General features: G+C 42.5%; 1 protein-coding gene across 8 annotated transcripts in view; it reads left to right on the top strand.

Moving 5' to 3' along the window:
* The first annotated feature begins 5,034 nt into the window (after positions 1–5,034).
* LOC110534019 (latent-transforming growth factor beta-binding protein 3) overlaps positions 5,035–8,121 on the top strand; it is a 37,541-nt gene continuing 34,454 nt past the window's right edge. For 3 of the 8 annotated variants that reach the window (XM_021618650.2, XM_021618645.2, XM_021618647.2), the window contains exon 1: positions 5,035–5,849. In XM_021618650.2, the coding sequence (XP_021474325.1) occupies positions 5,609–5,849 (241 nt within the window). In that variant the 5' untranslated portion in view covers positions 5,035–5,608. The remainder of the gene's footprint in view (positions 5,850–8,121) is intronic. The other 5 variants (XM_021618646.2, XM_021618643.2, XM_021618649.2 and 2 more) reach the window with 3 other exon arrangements.

Genomic DNA, 8,121 nt, shown 5'->3' with positions numbered 1-8,121 from the left:
TAGTGAACTTGCCAGTATATTAACAATATGTTATCTAACTAACTACCCAACGTTTATTGACTTGATTATTCGCGTCATTCTTAGCATAGCTAAGTGGTAGTCGTTGTGCGTTCTCAATGGAGATTGTTAATGAAGTCTTAAGATGTCAAGTTAGCAATTTGTTATGCTAGCAAGCAGCAACCGGTAGACAGGAACCGGTAGACCAGAACCGGTAGACAGGAGAAGCGCTAGTATGCTCAACTGAAAGGATACCGTTCGTTTACAGTATACTAAAATGAACTTATAGTATGTAGTGTACAGTATGTTAGTATGGGTATTCGAACACAGCTTTAGTGTATAACAGCCATGTGGCTGCTGGAAATACAAGTCCTTTAAGGTGCTCGTCGTATGTATTTTGAGACGGAATGGAGTTATATGCAACCGGCAGGGAGCCTAGTGGTTAGAGCGTTGGGCCACCGAAAGGTTGCCGGATCAAATCCCTGAGCTGACAAGGTAAAAATAAAATCTGTTGTTCTGCCCGCTGTTCCCCGGTAGGCCTTCATTGTAAATGAGCATTTGTTCTTAACTGACTTGCCTGGTTAAATAAAATGTTAAAAAACATGTCCCAGTTAACTACTATTAGTGTCATGGTGACGTTAAACTGAGGTTCATCATTGTGACTTTACCATAAACAACTGCAACTTCAGAGAGAGTGGAAAGCCTTACTAGCACCTACCCCACACATACTGATAAACAACTGCATATGTGTACCAGCTGGGAAATCCCTCTTTCATGCAACGTGATGGCTGTGTCCTACTCTCTTTGTCAGAAGTTGCTGCTTATAGTCATGTCATATTGCTGAATGTTCCTTTAACTATTAATGCCACTGTGTAATGTAAATACAGTGCATTGCAAAAGTATTCGGCCCCCTTGAACTTTGCGACCTTTTGCCACATTTCAGGCTTCAAACATAAAGATATAAAACTGTATTTTTTTGTGAAGAATCAACAATAAGTGGGACACAATCATGAAGTGGAACGACATTTATTGGATATTTCAAACTTTTTTAACAAATCAAAAACTGAAAAATTGGGCGTGCAAAATTATTCAGCCCCTTTACTTTCAGTGCAGCAAACTCTCTCCAGAAGTTCAGTGAGGATCTCTGAATGATCCAATGTTGACCTAAATGACTAATGATGATAAATACAATCCACCTGTGTGTAATCAAGTCTCCGTATAAATGCACCTGCACTGTGATAGTCTCAGAGGTCCGTTAAAAGCGCAGAGAGCATCATGAAGAACAAGGAACACACCAGGCAGGTCCGAGATACTGTTGTGAAGAAGTTTAAAGCCGGATTTGGATACAAAAAGATTTCCCAAGCTTTAAACATCCCAAGGAGCACTGTGCAAGCGATAATATTGAAATGGAAGGAGTATCAGACCACTGCAAATCTACCAAGACCTGGCCGTCCCTCTAAACTTTCAGCTCATACAAGGAGAAGACTGATCAGAGATGCAGCCAAGAGGCCCATGATCACTCTGGATGAACTGCAGAGATCTACAGCTGAGGTGGGAGACTCTGTCCATAGGACAACAATCAGTCGTATATTGCACAAATCTGGCCTTTATGGAAGAGTGGCAAGAAGAAAGCCATTTCTTAAAGATATCCATAAAAAGTGTCGTTTAAAGTTTGCCACAAGCCACCTGGGAGACACACCAAACATGTGGAAGAAGGTACTCTGGTCAGATGAAACCAAAATTTAACTTTTTGGCAACAATGCAAGATGTTATGTTTGGTGTAAAAGCAACACGCTCATCACCCTGAACACACCATACCCACTGTCAAACATGGTGGTGGCAGCATCATGGTTTGGGCCTGCTTTTCTTCAGCAGGGACAGGGAAGATGGTTAAAATTGATGGGAAGATGGATGGAGCCAAATACAGGACCATTCTGGAAGAAAACCTGATGGAGTCTGCAAAAGACCCGAGACTGGGACGGAGATTTGTCTTCCAACAAGACAATGATCCAAAACATAAAGCAACATCTACAATGGAATGGTTCAAAAATAAGCATATCCAGGTGTTAGAATGGCCAAGTCAAAGTCCAGACCTGAATCCAATCGAGAATCTGTGGAAAGAACTGAAAACTGCTGTTCACAAATGCTCTCCATCCAACCTCACTGAGCTCGAGCTGTTTTTCAAGGAGGAATGGGAAAAAATTTCAGTCTCTCGATGTGCAAAACTGATAGAGACATACCCCAAGCGACTTACAGCTGTAATCGCAGCAAAAGGTGGCGCTACAAAGTATTAACTTAAGGGGGCTGAATAATTTTGCACGCCCAATTTTTCAGTTTTTGATTTGTTAAAAAAGTTTGAAATATCCAATAAATGTCGTTCCACTTCATGATTGTGTCCCACTTGTTGTTGATTCTTCACAAAAAAATACAGTTTTATATCTTTATGTTTGAAGCCTGAAATGTGGCAAAAGGTCGCAAAGTTCAAGGGGGCCGAATACTTTCGCAATGCACTGTATGTAATCACTTGCAATTGTTCCCAATTCTTTCTGGTATTGATTGGCCCATTCAGATAGAAAATGGGAACCATCTTTATCTGAAGGGGTGTCTATCTGATCAGAGCACACTTCTAGTTTCAGCCTTTTAAAGCTGTCAATCTCTTTCCCAGTGTATGATCCTTGTGAACCAGACTTGGTCCATCTGCCATTATGGAAAATGTACATTACCGTTGACAATATTGAAAATATTCTTTAAAATGCAACGCTGGAGTTACATCCAGCGTGCGTAGTGGGTTCTCTGGACCCACGGTAACAGGGTCATGTACCGCATTCAGTGGTTATTTTTGCACGTCAATATTGAACAAATTGTTATATTTTTCTTCCTGCTAAGAATTTGGTATGAAATGTTAAAGAACATGATTTTGTTATTACTTGTCCTCCTGTGTTTGAAATGTATTTTGACCCATCTGATGCGTAACGTTACTTTTGTCTTAATGTTGCCTATTAAAGGGCCTTTGTTGATATTGCCACCTTTTTAGTTATTGTATGTAATCAATAAGAGAATATGTATTGATCTTGCTGTGAGGGCTTGAGCTTGCAATATACTCTGTTTTCCACAATGTTTATGAGGATTAGTGGTGGAACAACTTCGAGTCAACAGTGGAGCTCGGGCACATTAAATGTAAGATGTTCCTGGTTAACAGAGGCAGAGTTGAACTCAGCGTCCCGTGGTCTCTCTGGTGTGGTCAGACGGGTGTTGTGGTGGCGGCGGCCCTGTACTTCTGATCCACTCTCGTTTTCCACACATGCAACCAAAGTGGTGACCCTGCTCCCCTCCCTGACGGATATGACCGGGCCGACACACCCTCACCCACACACTACTTACAATGACACACACACACAGCCCCTCTTCCCTACGGCTTGATTATATTGATGGTCTCATGCACACACAAAAAAACTGCCACACACTCCCTGCTTTTTCCACAGGGCCCTCGTCATAAACGTTGATGACGTGCTAGTAGACTGGGTCACAGGATATGCCTGGAGAAGCACCATATTTAACATAATCAGGCCCATGGAAAACCAGTAGCGTATAAAGGTTAGATAAATAGAAAATCACAGCCAAACACTTCCATCCCTCCTCAGACTTAGGCTCAGCAGTCCCTCCTTGTTTACCCAGTCCAACTGAAATGCCAGTGCTGACCTCAGTGATGTCTGTAAGCCCACAGCCTCCACCTTGCCACTGCCCTGTGGTCTTACAGTCTGTCCCGCTGGTACCACTGACCCAGTCTGGTGGTGTTCTGGCATTCACTGCTATCTCGCGCGGTGAATATGGGTTGTTGTAATGACAGTCACAGTTGCCTTACTACTTGGTCTGTAAGTAATAAATAAACAGTGAGTTTATAAAAAGGAGGTAATCTATAATACCTGGAATTCCTTTGTCCTCCATGGGACTAAAGACATTAGGCAATAACTTACCTCCCCCCTCCTTTCTATAGCTGTGACTCAGTCTCGTCATGAGTGGCAGTCAGAAATCAAACCTTTGATAGTCTTCTGTCCACTCTACGTGCAGGTGGCAGCATCCTGATTGTGTTATTGTATTCCTGACTCTCCATTTCTCATCAGTCTAGTCTGTAAGTACCTCTCTCCCATTCTAATGTAAAAAGCAGGACTGGGCTCTGAGTTGGGTATTAGTTTAGTTGGGGAGGGAGGCAGTGGACAACAGCTGTCTTTGTCTAGTTTGTGTGTTTGTGGTGTGAGTGAATGTGCTTGAGTAGGTGTGCTACAGCTCGACTGGCTTCTATTTTTGTACGCTTCTGTGAGTGGTTGTTTTATTCGATTGTGAGTTTGCATGTGAGTGTGTTTTGTGCAAATGTCTGTCTTGGCAGTGGATGTCGCTGTGAGGGAGAGAAGCACAGGCAGAGAAATGTAAGTGCAGCCTGTGAACTCTCCAGGCCCATGCAGTAATTTCCTTAGCGACTGAAAGTAAATATTCATACTTTTTGTAGAGGAAGTGACTCAACCCTCTCCCCAACTCTCACTTTCTCTTTCTGGCCCATCACATGAACTCACCGGATGACATTCCTGACCCCAACTGTCCACCTTTGACTGATTGTGAAGGTCAGCTAGTGGTGTGGGTGTGTGGTCTGTAAGTGAAGGGAAGAATGTGGTAATGCTCTGTTATGTCATACCTCCTTTATATTTCACTACTAAATACAGTAACAAGCGATATACTTTGATTGGATAGCTGTACTTGGCGCTGTTACTTTCTCACCCAGTCGTTGTATGGTGGCACATCTATACCAATATTAGTCATTTATTTAATAGTCTAGATTTGAGATTGAGTTTAAATTATGAGAGCTAATGATGAATGTTTTTTTTTTTTTGTAAATTGAGTTTTGTCAACGGGCACCTCTTTTCCTCCCACAACTGTAACTGTAAACCATATGATGCTCTACATGCCTCTGACTGGAGAGCTGTTTCGCACAGTTGGCATACACACTTGATTTGGAGGTGTTTTCCAGAGCGACACGCACAGCTGTGCCATTATCGTTCCTTGGTTAGGGGGTGTTAGGAGAAATAACCAACAACGAAACCACTTTCAGCTTAGCTCCTGCGCTGCCTGGCCTGCTGCCAGCTCTTTCTGGAGAGGATTGGCTTGGCTCCCTCTCTCCTCCCTTCTTTCCCAAACCCAGATACGCACACAGTAACCATCCAAGCAACAGCAGGGAAAAAGGAGAGCGAGAAAGCGGGTAGGGAAATGAGAAAGTTCTCTCGATAACTTTTGGGTCCTGTATTTTAGTTAAAATAAAAATGCCTTTCATTTTACTGTTCGGAATGAATCATTTTTATATGCGGGGAGACTGAAATAGACTGTTTTCAAGGGAAGGAAGCAGTACACCACTGACGTTTTCTCAGCACTTTTTTCGTTGTATGAGGCACCTTTATAATCAACATTTTGGAATACCTCCGGAAGTTAGTTGGTTGTTTTCAGGGTTCGAGTGAAAGGAATAAAGAGTCCCTTAGTGTTTTGTTCTGAACAGCCTTTAACAGCATTACCTTTTGCCACCGTGAATGCCCCCTTGTCTTTGCGCACGTCGGTGAAGGATGCCAGGATGCCTTCTCTGATAATTTCCCATCTGCTCGTCATCTGGCTGGGTGTCCAGAGGCTGGCCTGGTGCGCAGAGCGCGCATCCACCCGGGAGCGCTTCAAAGTGGTCATCGCCCCTCTCATCTGCAAAAGGATTTGTTTGAAAGGCCAATGCCAGGACACTTGTGAGCAGGGCAACAATACCACACTGATAGGCGAGAACGGACAGTCAGCGGATACTCTCACAGGGCCTGGATTCAGAGTGGGTGAGTGGTGATGCGATGATAAACAATAATGGTTTTCTTTTCTTTACAGGAATAAAGATTATGTTGTTTACCCTGACCTAATTATGCTGTTTAAAAAATTCTAATCCATGAACAATATCAGTCCTTGTAGGAAAGAAAATACACATAGACCAATAGGCCTTAATCATCAGAATCCAAATTACCATTTCATTGCTCAGACATGGCTCATTGGCATATTTCAGATTTTCCCCCTTCTCTAATCTCTTGTCCACATTGTCTGGCTGGCATGAGTTTAGACTTTCTGAACAGTGTCAGATAAAATGTGGTAAACCACGGCTCCTGGGCCTATACCGTTTACATTCTGGAGCCTACACCGAGTTTACTTAGCCAACTAAACTCAACTCCACGATTTACGACTAGTGTGGGCGGACTGGAGCTCCAACATCACATAAAATGAAAGTTGAGTTTTATCTGCTAGAGTTTACTGTTCCCTCTCACACTGCCCATAATAAAGCTGCGACCAGCAACCATTAAGTCAACACACTCTCACAATGATAACACTTTTTACCAGTATTGCGTTTTAAAAGCACCCTTGCCAGTTTACATTTGAATTATCTACTGTGATGGATCACAGGCTAGCAGCAGTTGTCAGACACAATAAACACAGTGTACAAAAAATGAGGAACTCCTGCTCTTTCCGTGACATAGACTGACCAGGTTAAAGCTATGAGCCCTTATTGATGTCAGCTGTTAAATACACTTCAATCAGTGTAGATGAAGGGGAGGAGACAGGTTAAATAATATGTTTTAAGCCTTGAGACAATATAGCCCCACAGTGGAGGTTTCATAATTCCCACAAAACCTAGCGGTCCAACAGGGAAATGGTTCCAATCGTTTTTCCATCATTCATTTTTCCCATAGGGAATTTTGAAAACACTTAAAATAAGGGTTGTGTTTCGTGTAGGCTTACCCTGGCATGACGTTTTGACAACCACGTAAATCTCTCGGACAAGGTGACTTTTATCAATATATTCAGCTCTATTTACTCTCAGATTCGGAAATGCTAATTAGCATCAACGTAGACATCATGCAAGACTACAAATCCCTGCAAGCTCCTGCACGTCAGCTCTACCTGGCACCTTTGCTAACAGGTACATTTAAAGAAAGCCATTTTATTAATTAATACATTCACGTCCATATAATCATGGCTTTTGTAGTTCTTTATGCATTAGCAGACAATTAGCATTTCATTTGTTGGGGGTAATTACAGGCGAATATATTGATAAGAGTCACCTTGTCCTAGAGAGATTTACACGGCTGTCAAAACGTCATGCCAGGCTAAGCCTACACGAAACACAGCCCTTATTTTAAGTGTTTCTAAAATCCCCTATGGGAAAAATGAATGATTGAAAAACAATTGGAATAATTTCCCTGTTTGATTGTGCCTTTGAATGGGGTATGGTAGTAGGTGCCATGCGCACCGGTTTGAGTGTGACAAGATCCGCAATGCTGCTGGGTTTTTCACGCTCGACAATTTCCCGTGTGTATCAAGAATGGTCCACCACCCAAAGGACATCCAGTCAACTTGACACAACTGTGGGAAGCATTGGAGTCAACATGGGCCAGCATCCCTGTGGAACGCTTCGACACCTTGTAGTCCATGCCCCGAATAATTGAGGCTGTTCTGGGGGGAACAGGGGTGCAACTCAATATTAGGGAGGTGTTCCTCTTTGTTTTGTACACTCAGTGTATTTAAGGAGGCTGACAACAGCTGCTATCCTGTGATCCATCACAGTAGATCATTAAAATGTAAACTAGCAAGTGTGCTTTTAAAACGCAATACTGGTAAAAAAAAATATTCCAAAAAATATTGCCTCTGTTTTGAGAGAGCACTGTAGTGCTCCGTTTTTTCCTTAGTTGTGATGAGTGGATGTCCATTTCTATGTTGATCTGTGTGGAGCCCAGGGTTATTTTAGTGTGATTTGCTTTCCCCTCAAACCCCATATTAAGGAAGACTAAGATTTGCTTTAGAATGCGAACCCCAAAAATAAACTGCAGTAGTAAACGAGGGAACTACATTTATGGAAATGCATGCAGAGGCCGTCCTTAAAGTGTCGGCTGTGGGGCTCTGTGGTCAAGGGAGTTTGAGCAACATTCACATTCACTTAGGCCCACACATGTCCTATACATTTACACATATTTTCCCAATGTTTAGATTTTTCTTGAACACCTAATGACTGTAATGCCAGTTTACTGTCATAAGGTTGTCGTACAGATTTTGTTTTGGAACTTC

Source organism: Oncorhynchus mykiss, chromosome 10, assembly GCF_013265735.2.
Source record: "Oncorhynchus mykiss isolate Arlee chromosome 10, USDA_OmykA_1.1, whole genome shotgun sequence".
NCBI lineage: Eukaryota > Metazoa > Chordata > Actinopteri > Salmoniformes > Salmonidae > Oncorhynchus > Oncorhynchus mykiss.
This window is presented reverse-complemented; position numbering and strand designations above follow the sequence as displayed.